Source organism: Gouania willdenowi, chromosome 15 (assembly GCF_900634775.1).
Source record: "Gouania willdenowi chromosome 15, fGouWil2.1, whole genome shotgun sequence".
Taxonomy (NCBI): domain Eukaryota; kingdom Metazoa; phylum Chordata; class Actinopteri; order Blenniiformes; family Gobiesocidae; genus Gouania; species Gouania willdenowi.
The window spans coordinates 34544857-34564318 of NC_041058.1; the positions used below are offsets into that span (position 1 = coordinate 34544857).

At 38.5% G+C, this 19462-nt stretch overlaps 1 protein-coding gene across 1 annotated transcript; it reads left to right on the forward strand.

Annotated features, from left to right (window-relative positions):
* Positions 1 to 250: 250 nt before the first annotated feature.
* LOC114476543 (opioid growth factor receptor-like protein 1) lies at positions 251 to 13591 on the forward strand. The gene is made up of 7 exons (XM_028468148.1): positions 251 to 594; positions 4315 to 4401; positions 4517 to 4595; positions 5217 to 5295; positions 6571 to 6637; positions 9744 to 9889; positions 12812 to 13591. The coding sequence occupies exons 1-7, from the start codon at positions 403 to 405 to the stop codon at positions 13356 to 13358; spliced, it is 1197 nt and encodes a 398-aa protein (XP_028323949.1). The 5' UTR covers positions 251 to 402; the 3' UTR covers positions 13359 to 13591.
* Positions 13592 to 19462: the final 5871 nt, after the last annotated feature.

A 19462-nucleotide genomic window follows, 5' to 3' on the forward strand; every position in this document is an offset into this window, starting at 1 on the left:
TAAAAAATACATATAAATATTTTATGCATGACTTACTTGTACTTGAGTAAGATATAGCAGTACTCTTTACACCACTGCACATTATCTCTGACGTTTTAAAGGCAGAGTCAAGAATTTTTCGATTAGGAATGTCCGATGTCCGATTTCAATTAAATGCAGCATGAGATCTCCGATTTGTCTGTAAACGCACCAAGAGAATGGAGACTTCTTCCTGCGCTGTGGGGCACTAATCGCCCTTCATACACTAACGCGCATCATCGCAGCTGATGTGGAAATTCCCACTTTTCTGCCATTAAAAGCCCCGCTCCGAGGGCTCCGTGAACACATCACTGAGCTGTGTACTGTGGAGCGTGATTATGTAGCAAGTGTCGTGGAAAAGGACGGGTGGTGCATGTTGTTTCAATGGGAAACCTGCTGGGCAGCTGGCGCTTCAAGGAGCCGAGCACCGTGGAGGAATGCGACTCTACGTGGGGGTCCGACTCCGAGGAAGACGAGCCTCCGGCGGCAGAGGAGGACAGCGGCATCTCCGACTCTGTCAGCCCGGCGGACAGCGAGCAGGCCGCGGGATACGCAGGAGACTCAACTCCCCCGCAGGTACGGAGGAGGAGGCGGATACAGCGGGCATTCATTCACCTTATTTATTATTTACCCATTTATCCCGTTTAGGTACAGCGTACTACCACTGAAACATATGGATGAATTAACATTTATTATACCATTTACTTTACAAATTATGTAAAAGCTTTTACCTATAAATGATCAGCTGTGAGGCAGACACAAACTATCAATTCACTCAGCAGTTTTACATGTACTTTTTTCCCATGTGTAGTTAAGATGATACAAATGCATGTAAATCATTGTTGTGTCGATCGTCTATCGTGGTCAGGGTGGAGTCTATTCCATGGACAGGCCACGCCCCTTCACAAAACATTTAAACACACACACACACTTTTATACAAGCATACAATACAAATCACATCATACAAGTATTTAATATTATTCACAGAGTAGAGTGAGAGAGTGTTTTTTACAATTTTAACATATGTCTGAGATATGTAATATTTTATAGCTTGTTTTGTATCAAAATATCCATTTTAGGAGTCGCTGCTTTCTCTATTTCTCAGAATATTAAAAGCACAGTTAGATGGATTGCTGAGTTTGTCCTAAGCCCAGACCTGCCTCGGGCTGGGCGATGTGGACCAAAACTCACATCTCAATATTTTTTTTTTCAGAATGTCAAAATAAATCAAGATTTTGTTTTAATTCAAATAAAGTCAGACCTAAAAGACAATTCTGGATTAAATTTGCTGACGCACAGACACATTTATTAACCACAAACCGCTGCACAATTAGGGGTGTCCCGATAGCCGATATTGATATCGGATATTGGTCCGATATCAGCCAGAAAACGAATATACAGTAGGATTTGTGCGTGCGTGCGTGCGTGCGTGGCGCAAATATCTCCCCGACCTGGTATGAGTTTGACCTGAAACTTTGTCAAAGGCAAAGTATGAGCATCTGTTATTTTTGAGTAATTTGGTGTTGCAAAACTTTCAAAACATTCATTTTAAGATTACGGCACTCTCGGTTATGAGCGCGGCATTGAGTGCGCTACTTCCGGTTCCGGGTTCATGATGTCACTGTGTCGCAGTTTGTTTGGGTTTAAAAAAGGTCAATATTAAAAACGTTTTTGTACTGCTAAAAGTTATTTAAGTTAATATTTCATGGTTATTTAAAATTATTCACGTAATCCCAAACTTCCTTAAAATTGCGAGTTACGAACTCCACTTCCTCTGTGTGCCGAAACACACACACACACACACACACACGGCTGATGCGCTTGCGTGTGAGAGTGCCGGGATGTACATGCTGAACGCACACAGAGCCGTTTAGAGAGAGAGTTGCTACTTTGGTGTTGCAAAAAGCTTATTTTTTGTGGTTCTTCCGCGTCTCTTTTTTTTTTATCTCTCAACAACCTGTGACTGATTATGTGCATGTGCGCGGCTAATGCCCATGCTTGCGTGTGTGAGAGATAACCCACAGAGGAGATGGAGAGAGTCCCACACGGCAACCAGTATGACAGGTAGCGAGTCTCGCGCACACACACACATCCTCACCACACATAACGTATTTATAATAAAAATATACTAAATGAGTGAAATAAAACAAAAAACTAAACATTTATGCAAAAAGTACACAAAACAACATCAGAAATGCACAAAAATATACAAAAAGGCTCCAAAAACACACAAAATGACTCCAGAATCACAGTACAATGGCAACAAAAAACAAAAATTATTCAAAAAATTCACAAAAATATAACAGAAAGATACAAAAATACACATGACTCCTAAAAACATACATTACAGAAAAATACACAAAACTAAAAAAATATAAAGATGAGTTAAAAAAAAACAAACACATTTATCATGCACATGTCCCATATAATTAAACCAGGGAAATCGCACACGCTATTTTACTTTGCACCCGCAAATAAACCCCTTTATAACACTAGAGAGTAGGGATGTAATGATTCACTCAACTCCCGATACAATTCGATTCATGATGCTGGGTTCACGATACGATTCTGTCACGATTTATTTTACAAAATGGGACTGTAGACAAATGATGACTGAAAAATATTCCTTTATTACTATACTGTTACTATACTGTTTTCCTTTTCTTTTTCATTATCAAAAGAATCCCTTGATAAACTATTCAAAACAATGCAATTTAATTAATAAATAAAGGAAAAGGAATAAAGGAAAGCCTTTTAATTTAAATTCTGGTTCTATAGTAAACAATGCAAAACTGCATAATAGTTCTTTTTAAAAGTGCAACTGAAAATGTATTTTGTGCCTTAACAATTGGACTTAAAAAAAAAACAAAAAAAACAATAATTTCACTGTATTTAGGTCAGATGTTTGTTTGGACCATCAGGTAACCCAGTGGTCGGTTGGCATGCAGATATCTTGCAGTGAAGAAGAGATGCTATGCTAGCAGACAGTACTTTTACAGATATTCACGTAATATTACAGATATTTTTTGGTGCTAAAGGGGTAAGGAATCGTTTATGAACATGTTTAAAAGTAGAAGGCTGCCTGAAAGAAAGTATTAGCAGATTCCACTCGCCGCCAACACTTCTGCTTCCCTCTGCTGGTTAAAAAAAGTACTGCGATTCAATTTTCACAGTATCGATGTGAATCGTGATACCTATGAATCGATTTTTAACTGCCTTACGATTAATCGTTACATCCCTACTACATAGTATGTACACCTCTTTGTACATCCATCCTTCAAACACATACTCATTTAGCCATAATTGACAACTCTACTTAAGCTCCTCCCCCTATATGAATACATACTTCCGACGGGCACTGTACTAGTCAATTAATAAAAAGCTTTATTACTGTTCTAAAATATGTGACTGAAAATTATGTTAATTTTATGAGATTTGAAGAAGAATACTGAATTTTTTATGCTTAAAAACAGGTCAGGTTTTTTTTTTTTTTCACCCATTTTTATTTTATTTTTTTGTCATGATGGGGCTCCCTGAGAGTTTCTTAATTCTTCAAAGGGGGGCACAGTAGAAAAGGTTTGGGAACCACTGAATTAATACAATATGTTCTAGCATGCCATAAATTACAACTCTACTTAAGCTCCTCCCACTATATGAATACAAACTTCAATAATAAATGGGTCAGTTTTTCTCATACCTACTGTTGCTGACTATTGTTCTCTGAGTAACATCACTTGATCAAGCCTTTTCTAACATTCCACACTACAAAATAATAATAAAAGTATGTATGATTTGGGCTGATATTGTATCGAGTCAACAGGCTGCAATATTGGTATCGTATCGGAAGTAAAAAAAAAAAAAAAAGTTGTATCGGGACATCCCTATGCACAATATTTGCCAATTTTGTAATTTTTTCCTATAGTGGACAGCACGTGTGAGTGAGTTCTGGATTATGGCTGGTTCAGGGAAGTTCTGGGTTAGGATGCAAACTGGGATTTTTATGTTGTTCTGAGAAGTAGCAAAAGCAGCGTCTTTTAAAATAAGTATTTTTTTGTGACAAAATAAGCATTAAAAAAATACATATCGATATAGGTGATATTGTAAATTTAAATGTCGCCAAAATAGAAATCTTGAATATCGATATATCTCCCAGCCCTAGTTATTGAGAGTTGTTGCATGCCTACTGAATGGCAGATGATTTCTCGGCTGGGGCTGAGCGTGTCGGTGCTGCATCAGAACCAAATCCCTCATGTTTGGCTTCCTTTGCCTTCATCCTTCCCTCTTTCCCCTCTCAGCTCACTGACTCCCCAGAGTCGGCTCCAAAGATGAAGAGGAGCTTCTACGCTGCCAGGGACCTCTACAAGTACCGTCACAGCTACCCGGTACCAGCACGCACACACACACACACATATACACACGTGTTTCATTCACCAAAAACTCTGTGTATACACACCCCCAGAAGTTGAAACCTTGTATGTTTGATCTGTTTGTGTGTAGAACCTTAAAAAGTCTCGACAACCCAACGAGTACCGCAACCTGCGCTTCTACCTGAACAAGATCTCTCTGGTACCAGATGGTAAGGACACACACACACACGGACTTATTGGGTTCAGCTTGGTAGGCCTGGGCAATATATAAAAATTCAAGATATATTGAGTTTTTTATTTTGGCGACATAGAAAATTACAATAGCACCTATATCGATATATATATATATTTTTTATTGCTTGTTTTGTATAAAAATACTCGTTTTTGGAGTCGCTGCTTTCGCTACATCTCAGAAAAACATGAATAGCACAGTTGGATGGATCACTGAGTGCGTCCTAACCCAGACCTTCATGTAAACAAGCCACACTACAGAACTCACTCACACATACTGTCCCTTATAGGAGAAAAAGCACAAAGTGGCACATATTGTGCTGCTGTTTGTTAATAAATGTGACTGTATGGCATTTTGCATCAGCAAATTAAACCCAGGATTGTTTTTCTAGTCTGACTTTATTTGAATTAAAAATATCAAGATTTATATCGTATATCGCCATTTTGAGAAAAAAAATATTGAGATATGAGTGTTGGTCCATATCGCCCAGCCCTACTGTTTGGTTAAATGCCACGCTCGATGGAAAGACCTTGTGGATTAATCCAATGATTTTCTGGATGATTGCAGCTGATAATTATCTTGATGGTCCTCCTCTCAGGTATCTACATCGAGGAGATTCTCTCCAAGTGGAGAGGCGACTATGAAAAACTGGAGCACAATCACACCTACATTCAGTGGTAAGGTCTTCACTTGTTCACTGCAGCGCTGATGACTCACACTGATGATGCCTCCAGAGTTAGGTAGCATCATCATTATTATCATTACACCAATTACTCTCAAAGACACCTTCATTCTGTGGAGCAGATAACTGTAAGAAGACTTCTGTTTACTTATTTACAAGGAGCCGTCATTACATCGGACACAGTTTTCGTCACAACACCTCTCTACAACGGTAGCCATACACGGGTGTTGTGACGAATTGAAGACAAAATGATGGTTTACCTTTTTTGTTTTAGTTCAAGCCAGAGTCTTTTAATAGTTTTAAATTAAATTATACTTCTACAATTCTACTCTACACTATTTTTCATTTTGCCTTCTCCTACAGCTTGAGCACAGATAGATTAATTTTCTGCACTGAAAGTGGACTGACTACATCCTTGTCACTTAAATAAGGTTTATATCAGCGCTGGGGGAACCCTAGACCTCGGGGGTCGGATTGCTGAGACTTTTAGATGTGTCCCTGCTCCAACACACCTGGTTTAATTCAATGTGTTGTCATCAAGCTCTGCTGAAGCATGATAATCAGCCATTCATTTGATTCAGGTGTGTTGGAGCAGGGACTTCAGCGCATTCTGCAGTCCAGCAATCCCCACCGCCTCTGGTTTTGCTGCACATCTGTTGCAGTAAGCACTCAACAGATCCCGCTTATTCATGTGTAATCGTGTGATACATATGTGTGTGATTCAAGCATCGATAAATGCAATATTTATATGTGAAATACAATTTTAAAAGTGCGGATCGGGTCACCTATGGTATCAACGGAAAGGTCTGGTCCCCCCGACTATCCATTATAATCTTTCTTTCCTAAACGCAGCTGTCATATCTGCACCAACCAGGATCTTCTAACAATGGGCAGGTTGTTTTCTTAGAGATTTGATTGGTAACGAGGCGGGACTTTAGTACTCGCTCAGATCTGATCCACTTCATAACCGGGTTCTTACCAGGTTAGGTGTTCAGCCTAAGTTACCATGGTGATTTAGACCCGTAAGACGTTAGCCAGCTTTGTAGTACAGCACACACTGAAGAAATCCCAGAAGTTTGCGCAATAAAAGGAAATCTCGCTTCGTAGTCCAGGCCCTTTAAGTCTGATGTAGTTTTTTTTTGTTGTGGTGACGCAACCTCCTTTTTCCTTCACACAGTGTTTACTTATAAATGAATATAGTGTTTTTTTTCCAATTGAGATTTCTGTTGTGTTCTGACCCTGTGTTTGCTGTTCATTTCCTTTGTGACAGGCTTTTCCCATTAAGAGAACAAGGGCTCAACTTCTACGCACACGAACTCACTCAGGACGAGATCAAAGTAAGTGTTTGTTCTTCAGACTGTTGAGGGTTTGGCTTCCTTTAGCAGCGCTATGCTGCAGCAAGCTGCCATCTCATGCCTTTGACCTGCAGCATCACAGCAGGGAAGAGCTGAGCCAAGTAAAGCTGCAGCAGGGAGGACGCTGGCCCCCGCCGGCCCACTCTACGCTGGCCCACGCGAGCCGTTGTCCTTGATTCTCTGCACTGCACAAGACTTATTGTAGTTCTGAGTCCTCAGTGAGTGGAATTACATCACAGGTTTCAGATATAGGCTCAGTTACATTTTTAAATTACAATTGTGTCTTCAATTATCCATGTTGTATTTTACAACTCAAAACCAATTACGTTGACTGGCATTTTTAAATTGAAACTATTGTTTTCTCCCTGAAAATAAATTACAAATATGTGCTCAATTACTAGGATTAAATTATAATTAATCACTATTACTGAGCCTTTTATTAAATAAGCCAATAAAATCCTTCCTTTTGTGTTAGCTTTCTGTTAGCATCTTGCATGACAATGGGCCGGTTTTGACCAATGTCTTAAATCAGCTGTAAAATACACTAAAAATTATTATCTATCATCTGATTTGTTGCTCATCTCTTTGTTACCTTGTTAGACTTCCTTATCCATAACAATATTGGTTTTAATTAGTATTGTCGATAGATAAAAATTGTGTGATGAATTAATTATAGTCTGTAATAAATTAATCTAATTAATTTCTCTTTTAATCTCAGCTAAAAAAAATACTGATAAAATCGCCTTCAACTTGAGGTATTTCCATTTAAATTACATTATTGTGTCAGATCAAAAGATTAATATACAGTATAACAAAAAGTCATGTAATGTTTTTTAAGAGACTTGAATAGATGCAGGCGTAGACATTAACATTCCTCTGTATTTGAGACTAGTCTTTAGTTTAGACCATAGGTGGGAAAACTACAGCCCGCGGGCCACATCTGGCCCATTGATATTTTTAATCCAGCCCGCCGAAGCCTAAATAGACAATTAAAACACAAAATGAACCTCCGTCATCTATCTCCTCAACACCCGTGGGAACCAAATGTTCTCTCATTCTCTGCTTACGCCGGCCCTTTTCCAGCCTCCCAGCCAATCAACACGCAGAACACATGTAAACAAAGGCGAACATTGGCAGAGAAAGCTGCACGCAATAATGATGCCTTCACGGCCATGGGAAACCACAACACTCTTTGAATAAACTACATTGGGACTTAGTCCGTTACAATATCATAATTATGACTGCATTCCTTTGACTTAGTCCTGTGATGCCTGGCATCCTACATGGTATGGACAGAAAATGTAAGATGAGGAAGAAAGCAGAGTTAGATTGGTCGGCGCCATAACACACCCACAAAGAAGAAGAAGAAGAACGTACTCATGGTAGAAGCGGAAACTTGGATATCTGGCCAGATAAACAGTTCTTCCACGTCGGATAATCAAAGTAAGCTGTTTGTTGATGTTTTATTGCGGGATCACGTAGTGTCGCGTGAATACACCTGGGTCACAAGGCAGCGTAGCGCGCCTTGTGACCCAGGTGTAGGTTGATGGAGCAAAACTGCGGCGCTGACACAGCGATACACATCTACAACAATGAGTGGCCCAAAGAAAAGAAGAGTCGACAGTGAGTTCTGAGTGTTTAATAATGAATGGACAAGTAAATACTTATTGGCAAAGAAACCGTCGCGGTTTTAAAGGAGTCTTAGAAGTTACTTTTGGACTTGTGGGTGTGGCCTCAGGGGGCACAGACTTAGTGATTGTTGTGAAAGGGCTGCTGGCCGTGTGACACATAGGGTGCAGGTCCTGACATAAGCCTGTCGGCCTCACTGCAGGAAGAAGGTTCCCTTTAGGGGCCACACACAAACACACTCTTTGTGAAAATAATCATTAATGAAACCTCACTGTTGAAAGAAAAGTAGGAAAAGCTCAGGCATTATCCTTTAATGCAGCGACAGCTTTAGAAAGAGTGTGTGTGTGTGAGACAAATAACATGTTAAAATGTGTTGAACCAACAGGGAACAAGTAAAATAATGTTTCATAATAAATCAAAAACTAAATTAAACTCATTATCTGAATTAAAAAGTGCAAGTATGAAATGAACTAACAGGGAACAAGTATCATCATGTTTCATAATGCAAGTTTATTTCATAAATAAATCAAAACTGAAAAACTAAATGAAATTATTTACCTGCATAAATTGATTGAATTGATAATTGATCCCAGTCGCATATCTAATGCAGTCTTAATTGAATTCTTTTAATTTCTGATACATTTTAGGATTCTAAATTTGCCTAGTAATGATCTGTATTGTTGATGAAGAAAGGCTTTTTAAGAAGATTGGTATGAAATTGAAAGTTTTACCGTTGTAGCCGGTGCATCAGTGTTATGGGTATACCGGGAACTCGTGCAATGAAAAAGGTTCCACGCTGTTTGTGGTCCAAAAATGAAGTGCATTATTTTTTCCTGTAATTAATTAATCGCCATTAATGCGTTAAAGGGACAGCGCTTGTTTTAATATTGTGTATGAACCTTTTTGTGTCCGTAGGCTCTTCGCAGAGTTGGGGTCAATGGTATTTGTAATTGCGTAACTGGTAATTGATTACAATTATGGTGTAATTACAATTGTAATTGGAAAAAAATCTGTTGCTGTTGTAATTGAATTGTAACTGAGTTCAGATAAGTGACTTTGTTAATATATTTGCCATGGAAATTCTATGAAAATTGTCATTTACAATCTAATGAAACGCTACTACCTGTCAGTTGTCTCACCATTAAAAAAAAAAGTTAAAATCGAGGAGACGGTCACCTTCATAACAAAAGTAAATAAAAAAAAAAAAAATGTAAAAGCTATTGTAAAAATAAATAAGGTGAGCTTAAAATCTCAAAATGGCCAAGAAATGACTTGTTATGAGAGTGACAATATTCTTGTTAGTTAGATCATATTCATCTATTGGGATTAATATGACTAAGTTATTTATTTATTACAGATGAATAGATAAAGCATGTGTTGTTGCCCTTTAATAAAACGGTTCTGCTGAAACCAGTGAGTTGGTCTACCTGTCCAATCAATGTTCTGCACTTCTCATCAGGAATTCCAAAACACTCGGGAAGCGAAGCGGAGATTTCTCGCAGCCTATTCCCTCATGTTGGACTTCTACGGTGTCAAACTGCTGGATAAGAGCGGTGGCGTTGCTCGGGCTCCAAACTGGCTGGAGCGCTTTCAGCATCTCAATGAGTAAGCACACAAGCATACATTTACACATATTTTAAACATTTTTTTGAGGGTCTGCAGCAGCTTCAATCAGCAAAACAATATGTCTAACGCCAATGAGGAGGCTCCTTCATGGGCTCTGCTCACCCCTCCTTTCTCTAAATCCTGTGATTGGTGCTGGAGGGGGTGACCACCAAGATTTTGTCTTCCGGGGTTTTATTAACTAAAATCATTATTTATAAGGCACAGACAGCATGTAGACGTACAATTGTTTCAGAAATAATTACTTTTATGATATACTATATGATGCTAATAATCTTTTTGTAATTAAAGAAAATACATTAAGTACCCCAGCTTTAAATGGACTAGTTCTTTGAGGTGAGGAAGAGAAGAAAGACTGTTAACAATTTGCTGCTGCTGTGATAAACACATGCTGGAGCAGTCTGTGTTTACGCCCACTCATGCATATGCATGAAGGCCCAAAAAACAGCCTGTTTTCAGGAGCGCTCCGAAAGTGACTTTTCAGAGAGCTAAATCTCCAGAAAACAGTTTGGGAAATTAGGCCTCAAATAATATGTTGTTGGGGTTCTTGGAACAAATGGAGATGGGTGAAAAATAGCATAATACTGGACCTTTAATCAGAAACTTTGTAATTAATTAATCTTGATTAATGTAAATGAATGGCCTAACAATATTTGACACGAGATGCAACGTTTTTCCAATGCGATAACATAATGTACAAAATGAATAAAGAAAATTATGATTGCATTGTTCACAAAGCACAAACTTAAATTTAACTGAGCTATATTCATGCTTTTTGGGCTTTTTTTGTAAACTTCATAAAACAAATTTGTTTGTGTATTAAAATAAAATTATTGCACTTAGTACCGAACATTCCAGAGAAGTGAAAACGGTGCTAAACAGTTGGCAGGAAATAAACAGAGCAACTGAAGAAGCTGATTAATTTAGTTTGAAATAGTCTTTCTACATAGCAGTTAAGTTGGATCAGACGATGCAATCTGTAGCAGCGCTTCTAGCCCCGCCCACATCCTCTACCACCAATAGTGGTCGACTGTCCACTACAATCATTTATCCACTGACTTTTCATTTGTCACTCATGGACTTATTCATTTTGGCTCTGAACCCTGTCATTTTGAGTGTGGATTGTCTGCTTGGACCATGTTAGAGCTAGCACTGTCCGAGTATCCGTGCTAGCTGCAACGTGTTTCGCATTAAGGTGCTAACGGAGGCTACAAAAGCTCTGGTGATTGGCAAACTCTTTCTTGCGTAATTTGCACACAACTAGGCTTTTGTTACTGAGCCCTTAAAGGAACACAGATATTTTTTTTTTTATTGCTTGCTCACGTAAAGGTTCCACGCTTTACGTGAACGCGTAAAGGTTGTAAGGGAGCACATAATAGTTTTAAGCGCGCACATACATTTTACGTGTTCGCTTATGAACGTCAGTCATCAGGCTGCATTCTCTGCTCGTAAGGAGTTAATCATGTTAGAGGATCTAGTAAAGCTTTATTTCAGCCTTAGGGTTAGGGTTAACAATGACCTTTATGTGCTCACGTGTAACTTTTACATGAGCACGCAATAAATGTTTTACCTGTGTCCCTTTAGGGGCTTCGTATTTTGTTTTCCAGTAGGTGTTTTTAATTAAACAAATTAACGCCCACAAAACACAGCAACGACTTCTCCTCTGGTTCTCCCATTGTGTGTCGGTATTATGGGTATACCAAGAACTTGTGCAATGAGAACACTTCCGTTCTGTTTGTAATGCAAAAAAAGAACTTTTTTTAGTACGTTATTTTTCTGTAATTAATGAATCGCAATTAACGCGATAAAGTCTCAGCACTACTAAATGTCATTATTCTGAATAGATAACGTCATAAACTGTTTTAAGCAAGTTTGGTATAATTTTGGGAAGTTTAACAGCTTGTAACTACATCTGATTTGGAAAGACAATGAAACCGAAATGTGTAAACTAAGGGTATAAGAAAAAAATTGATTTGGCGATATATCGCAATATTTCACTGCGCGATTATCGTATCGATCCAAAAAATGTTTAAATCAATTTTTCCAATCATGTTTTTTAACAACAAATGTAATATCACTAACGCATAGCACGTAAAGCGCAGTCACTAGGTGTCAGTGAACCACATCAGATCTAGTTAAACTACCTCACTCCTTAAAGTCTTTACACTGGCTCCCAGTCAGCCTTAGAATAGACTTTAAAGTTCTGCTGCTGGTTATAAATCTGTGAATGGGTTTGGTCCAGAATACATCAGTGACATGTTAGTCAGGTATGAACCCAGCAGGTCTCTCAGATCTATGGACACAGGTCAGATAGTGGAGCCCAGAGCTCACAGTAAACATGGTGATGCTGCTTTTAGTTGTTATGCTGCAAAGAAGTGGAAAAAACTGCCAGCAGAGCTGAAGTCAGCATCACATGTGAACATTTTTAAATCAAAGTTAAAGACACTTTTTTCTCTACTGCATATGATTGAGAGAGAGATTTTTGGTCATGTTGTTGATGTCATGTGTTTGTTGATGATTTTACTGATGATTTTAATTGATTTTACTGATGATTTTAATTGTTCTTATTGATTTTAAACAATTGAATGTTTTATCATGTACAAATAAATTTGCCTTGCCTCAATGCATTTTAGCTGGAAGTTGATGACACTTTTGTTTCATAAAACATACTTGGCACTTTTATAGATGTAGTTATTTTTTTTAAGAATATAAGAACTTAACAGAACCCAAATCTGTTGTAGAATATATTGTATCGTGAATCGAACCTAATCTGGTGCAAACTCCTGATCTAGAGAATCTTATATTCCTCTTTTCTTTTCTCACTGTACAATATACAACCATTTGTTCTGCTTTTAAGAATATCAAATTAAACATGTTCTTTTTTTTTTTTGTTTTTTTTTTAAGATCCCATCACAACTACCTGCGTATCACTCGTATCCTGAAGTCTCTGGGCGAGCTGGGCTACGAGGCGTTCAAAGCCCCGTTGGTTCACCTCTTCCTGGAGGAGTCGCTGTGCCACGGCACGCTTCCTAACATGCAGCACAGCATCCTGGAGTATTATGTCTACACCATACGCCAGCCCGCCACGCGCCGGCGTCTGCTTCGGTTCGCCCGTCAGCACTACAAGCCTCGTCACGCCTTCCTCTGGGGCCCGCCATCCAAACGGCACGGCAGCAACCAAAGTGTAGGGGGGAATCCCGGCGCTGGGAGCAGCGGTATCAGAGCGCCGGCTCCGACACCAGAACCACAGAGAAGGGAGGAGGAGAACACCACCTCCATGTTATCAGGTAGCACGATCAGTGTTTCATCCCTTGATGGTGTGATGTACCAGGATGGGGATGGACTGGGGCTCATGGACTGCAGAGGACTCAGGTCCAACATGTCAGGGCTGGAGGGACCACTGATGATGACCGGAGCCATAGGAGAGAAAAATGAACTGGTTCCTCTGTAGGGAAAGGGGTTTTCAACTTTCAACAAAGAGCCTGTTCAGATTTAATGTAATCACATAGTTCAATCCAGGGTAAAGATTCTTTAGTTCAGGTTAAGGGCTTACTATCTACTGTTATATGTCTGCATTGTCCATAAACCAAATTACAAATTAGTTGGGGAAGAGTTTTCCCTTGAGACAACAAGTCGAGAACAACATAACCCCTGCAAACCTGTGAAGTCCTAAATTCAGTTTTCGGAGGCCTTTGATTACAGAAAAGCTTTGATTGGGGGGGCGGGAGGTTGACTTACTTTGGTCGGAAATGCGCTTCAGTGCTTGATGACCTCTTTACAGCCAAAGGCGCCTTCTTATTGGCATGATGCTACTTCTGTGATATTTATAGAAAATGTATTCCTTCATGCAGCTGAAGTACGTTTACTGGTGCTGTGAGGAGTAGGGTTGGGCATCGTTTGAATTTGAACGATTCTGGTTCCGATTTTGATTCCTCATTTCAATTCCAATTCCTAACAATTCCCAATTCTGATTCTTTTAAGAGGCATTGTCAAAAGTGTACATGTTTTAAATAAGCTAGCTAACCAGAGGTCTTTCTGGACGGAAAAGTCTGAACCGCTCCATTAGTTTTAATCCTATAAACCTTTTACTTTTTATGAACTTTACTAGGGATTTCTCACAAGACTGTTTTTAACTAGTATATAAATCTAAATAAATATAAATGAACTTGATCATAAATAGCTTTATTTTTTAAAAAACATTTCCACATCCTGTGTGTGATGCTGCAGGTACTTGTTACATGTAACATGTTACTGTGCTAACCTGGTGCACAGTACCAAACATGCAATAAGGAACAACTTGTCCAACCCAGTCCAGATTAGCAGCTACAGAAGGAAATCAGAAACAGTTCCACCACACATTCTTTATGGTTGCGCGGTAATGCAAACATTTTTCTTCGTTGGTGTCCGACGGCTTCTTCTTCCGGTCGGTGGACTGGGAATCAAAAGTAGGAATCAAAATATAAAACTTCCGGGAGAATTGGAAAGTTAGTCCCGGGACCAATCGATGCACGATGCCCAACCCTCGTAAAGAGACCATCAGGAAAAGAGGAGGAGATAAATTAGGAAGTTTAACATATTATACCATAAAATGTGAAATGACCTCAGGTCGACTCATCTGAAACACATGCTAGGTTTTGTAGATTTAATTCCATTATTGGTGCAGACACTCTGTTTTAGTCTGTAAACATTAGCTAGCTACTCCATCCAAGAATTGTACAAAGCCATCAAGTAAAGATACTAATAATAAACAAATAGAACTTTTGGTGAAGTCACATCTTGAACTTTCTATGAAAAACTAGTGATGTGCATTTACTAACACAGGACCTAAAACTGATCAAGTTTGGGAAAATATTTGCTTAAATATTAGTGTTTATGTTGATATGATTTAGAAAGCTTAGTGAGCAGTTATTGTCAGCAGAAAACATCAAACCGCTGAAATTCAGAACTAATTAGGAACAAATAAGTGCTAACACTTAACAAAATATCAATGAGTGAAATATTAATCAGTGTACCCTTTGTTGTTTGGTTATCTAGTTTCAAAACCAAATAGAAAAAACTGATTGTTTTATTAATTTAAAACCAGAAACAGGAAAACAGAAAAACCAAACTTAAGCAGCTTTTTTTAAAATTTTGTTTTAAACTTGTTCTGTTTGTGTGACGGGGAAATTAGAGCGATAACTGCAGTCTGCTGCACCTGGTTTCCCTCCCCTGGTCCTGGACCAGGTCTCTTCACACAATAGGACTGTTTAGGATTTATTTCAGCAGTTTTCTGGTCCTGCTCATGTTTTCATTCAGTTTGTGGATGTTTTAGCTCGTAAAAAGCTGCTCGTTTAAATGTTTTGTTTCGCAGTGTTACGGTACAAATAGTATCCAAATTAACTGGTGACTGACTATCAACTGTGAGGCTGGTGTGAGGAACAATAGATGTTAGAACTTCTACGATTTGACACTTTTGCAAAAACAATTAGTTTTTTTTGAGGGCAGTAAAAAGTTATTTTGCACATTATAAATACCACTAGCCACTAACAGCAGCTGTCAACACACACGGAAGTTGATCACAAGAAACGAGTAACACCAGTAGATTCCTTACACCACCTCTGGTTCCACACCTGTGCATGTTTTACGTAACATCCATTTTTTGGTTTGATTTATTTATGTATTAATAACATTTCATTTCACCAGTAATGTGACTTTTATGTTGCTTCTTTTTATGTGCGGACCAGGAGCAAAAGTCCGCCCAGTCACCAGTTTATCTGGATACTATTTGGACCGTAACACTGTTCGGTAAAGTTGGCAGATTCAGACTTCCAGCATCAATAACTCTAAAATTGACATCTCTGCCATCAGTGTGAGGTGGACAACATGATAAAAGATCATTTCATTTCAAACGCAGTAGAATAAGTCTGTCTGTGTGCGTCCCCTATGTGGGACACACACAGACAGACGTGGCATGAAGCTCTCATCCTCGTTTCCCCGTAAATAACCAAATGTCACACAAACAGAATCAGATTTAATTTTAAAACAGAAAAACGCTGCTTGTTTGTTTTTGGTTTTTCCATTTTCCTGTTTCTGGTTTTAAATTAATAAAACAAAAAAAAAAATTCTGTTTTTTCTATTTTTTCATTTGGTTTTAAAACGAAATAACCAAAGAACGAAGGGTACATGGATTAATATTAAACCTACATTTTCTTTTTTATTTGTTTTTGGTTTTATACCAACTTATTATGGACAGGGTGGTGGTTATGTATCTGATGCTGAATTATTTTTGACTAAAAAAGGGTTAGCTAAACAGATGTTACCCACATGTTAATGTCGACATTTTTGCTTAAACGATGAAAACGCTCTCTCTGTATCTCTCTCTCTCATGTACCTAGTGTCATGCTGTCACGTACCCCTAGTGGTCCATGTACCTACATTTTAGAGACACTGGGCTACTTTGTGCTCTTTTATTTAGGTTTGTTAGCTTTGATATTTGATTCTTTGTAGCTAAGGCTAGTCACTGTTTGCTAATTCACAAAACAAGAGTTAGTAGATGAAGCACATTTTATCAGGAATATAAAGACGTCAGAACCACAGGTTATTTCAAAGCTGTGAGGCCCGTGAGCCGTCCTAAAACCATCCAGTACACAGGAAATACGACATATTTTAACAACTCAAATATTTTACAATGCACTCGGCAGATACAGTCCCATTTCTTTGTGGAAGAATAGTTTTTTGTTGTGTAACATAGTTTACCTGATCATAGGACTTGTGCATTTAACATCTTACATAGCTATGATACTGCTTAACTGTTAAAAGTTAAATGGGATGATTTGTGGAGGTAGTTATGCTAATTTTTAAATCACTGTTAGCTAAGAAATGTAAATTAGCATGTGAACATTTCTACAAACAGGATTTTAAACAGTGTAATTTTGAATGTTAACCATGTTAAATCTCAGGTTTTGTCAATTAAATTCATAATTCAAAGCCCAACTAGATATATTTACTCATATATTATTAATTATATTTTATGTAGTGATAAAGTTGTAGTATACCATAATTTACTGCAATGTTTATAATCATAATTAGTGAATTAATCTAACCAGTGTGTATATGTATATATATATATATATATATATATATATATATATATATATATATATATATATATATATAGTATATACTGTAAATACACACACAACTTTCCTTCAGCTACCAACATTTTTTTTTCCAAGTTTTCCTGTTTAAAACTTTACCACGAAAGTAAAAACTGAACTCATTAGTAAATTCTCTTTTATTTAGATTTAGGTGCTACAGAAAAGATTATGTTTGAGGATAATTATTAACAGGAAGAAAAATGTATGTATTTATCGTAGGGCTGGCCAAAACTCATATCGATATATTTGTTCCTCTAAATGGCAATATACGATATCAATCTCTACGTTTTTAACTCAAAGTCTTACTCGAAAGACAATTCTGGGTTAAATTTGCTGATACAAAATGCTACACAGGCACATCTCTTAAAGGTCCCATATTATGAAAAACAGGTTTTTTCTGGTCTCTACATGTATAAACTGGTCCTCAACCCCCAGAATGAGGAAAAGGAGTGATTCCTGCGTGGTCTCTGCAGCCCACCCACTGGTGAAACGGCGCTCCTACAGGCTGTTCAGATGCATCTCCTGTCGTTACGTAACCAAAGGAGTCATTTTCATAGGCCTCTGAGCGCTGATAGGAGACGTCCGAGAGGGGGGCGTTCAATCCCTGAGGTGAAGTTTGGTGTGAGATAGCAGTAGTGTTTCACAATGTCGTCGCTCAGAGCTCGACACGCAAATTGCTCTGTTGTTGGTTGTATAAATCAACATAAGGGCCTATATTCTGTCCCAGCTACAGAAGTAGGCGTCGACAAACGGAACTCATTAGCATTTAAAGGTGCAGGCGCAGAACCAGCCTGTTCTCAGCGGAGCTCATTTCAGCAATTTTTAGACAGCTGAAATTCAGGACCACAGATGGGTTTGGGGGCTATACATATCAAATACAGTGTTGTTGGACCTTTGACATTATAATACGGTATAATATGGGACCTTTAACAAACAGCTGCACAATATGTTCCACTTTATCTCCTCTATGGGACAGCACGTGTGAGTGAGTTCTGTAGTGTGGCTTGTTTAGCGGAAGGTCTGGGTTAGGACGCACTCAGTGATCCATCTAACTATGCTTTTCATGCAGTTCAATGTAACAAAAGCAGCGATTGTTAAAACGAGTATTTTAATACAAAATAAGCTATAAAATAAAAAAATATAACGTTATAGATTGGTTATTTTCTGTATCACCAAAATGGAAAACTTGATTTATCTTCAATCTCGATATATTGCCCAGGACTAATTGATCAGTTACTTGTCCAAGATCTAACTACGTTTACATTTTAAACATGAGCCCATTACCCCTGATTTGTTTTAGAAGGTCATTAACTCATTCAGTGCCAGCCATTCTCAGATTTTCTTCCCCCCTCAGTACCAGCCATTTTAGAGCATTTTGACTGATTTTAAAGACCCACAGAATATTTTCTATTATGACTATCTGAAATCTGACACCAGTTTCTGACAATTGAAGCCTCTACTTTCTGGCTCGTTTCATTTTTTTGTAATCAGCCATTGAATAGAGCAAGTTTTACACAAATCTTCAGTTTCAGAGCAAAAAGCTGAGAAAACAGCCTTTTTCTAAAAAACCCTGTCAGTGACTTTAAAGCTTTTTTTTTTTGCTTTAGTGACAATTCTAACATCTGAACATTGTTTCCTTAAATAAAACATGAAACAAAAACACTGAGACAGGGCTTTTGATGGCAAAATTATTATTATTTTGCTATCTGGGTCAGAGTTTAATTGATTTCTTACTGTATTTGGGCGTTCCTCCAACTTTCTCCCCCGTCAGTCTGCACACTCGTAACTTCCTCCTCCTCCCCGACATACAGTGTCACTGCTTGCCCCATTTTTTTATGGTTTTATCTCACAATCGCCACATTATCCATGAGTTCCACACATGCTCTGGTCAAGTATCCCCTGCTGTGCGCCATTTTCTGTCTTGTTAACACCTTTCCTCCTCTCCTTCCGAGCTCTGCGGAGCATGGATGATCTCTCATCCAATCTGGCTCACAGGCTGGGGGTATTTTGTACCCACCTCCACACACCCCTCCTCCCGACACACAGGGATGGGGCCCGGTTAGTTGATGGTTTTATCTCACGATCACAACATTATCAATAATCCACCCAGGTCCACACATATTCTGTGTTAGTATGTGGTGCTGTGAGCTGCTGGATACGTCACAATATCACTCTGTAGCGCCATAATCTCACTAGTTCCTGCTTCTTCCTGCTTTGCTGGGTGGCTAATCTCTCATCTAAAGGTGTACTGCTGCCATCTTCAGGACACAGTTGGTCACTACATCACCCCACAGCTTAGATATTGATGAGGGACCTCCGCCAGGGTGTTTTCTAGTAATCACCATGAAAAAATGCAAATTACGAGTTATCTGTCAATGGCACTGAGCGTTTGGATTTAAAATGACGAGTTAACCTGTCA